The 390-nt window shown below is 45.1% G+C and overlaps 1 protein-coding gene across 1 annotated transcript in view; it reads left to right on the top strand.

Moving 5' to 3' along the window:
- The first annotated feature begins 243 nt into the window (after positions 1 to 243).
- LOC107121497 (zinc finger protein OZF-like) overlaps positions 244 to 390 on the top strand; it is a 1,495-nt gene continuing 1,348 nt past the window's right edge. Inside the window, exon 1 of the mRNA XM_015424406.1 lies at positions 244 to 249. Coding sequence (XP_015279892.1) covers positions 244 to 249 — 6 coding nt within the window. The remainder of the gene's footprint in view (positions 250 to 390) is intronic.

Genomic DNA, 390 nt, shown 5'->3' with positions numbered 1-390 from the left:
GAAAGAGTTCAGCTGTGGCTCTTGAAAGGCCGTGGTATCCTTAAATCCTGGATACACTTGGGATAGGTGGGGGGTTTACTTACGGTCAGATGAGTCTAACGGGCCATCAATCCTTTCCTACTGCAGCCTTTGGACCTTACCTCCCAGGTGCTAACTCCATCTCTCTCTTTATTCCAGCAGAGGATGACCCGAGGAACAAAAAGACTGGGGAACGTCACCTGCAGTTTACTGCTAAAGTTAATAATGAAGGTTTGAAAGGAGGCGTCAGGAAACGAACCAGACCGAAAAGAAAGAACAGCAGCCATTTGGTTCAGAAGACAGATGGAGTGATGTATAATGTACATTTTCCTAATCACAATATAATGAAAACAGGTAAACCCATTCAGCAGG

Source organism: Gekko japonicus, unplaced genomic scaffold, assembly GCF_001447785.1.
Source record: "Gekko japonicus isolate JY-2015 unplaced genomic scaffold, Gekko_japonicus_V1.1 scaffold9428, whole genome shotgun sequence".
In the NCBI taxonomy this organism is placed as follows: Eukaryota; Metazoa; Chordata; class Lepidosauria; order Squamata; family Gekkonidae; genus Gekko; species Gekko japonicus.
This window is presented reverse-complemented; position numbering and strand designations above follow the sequence as displayed.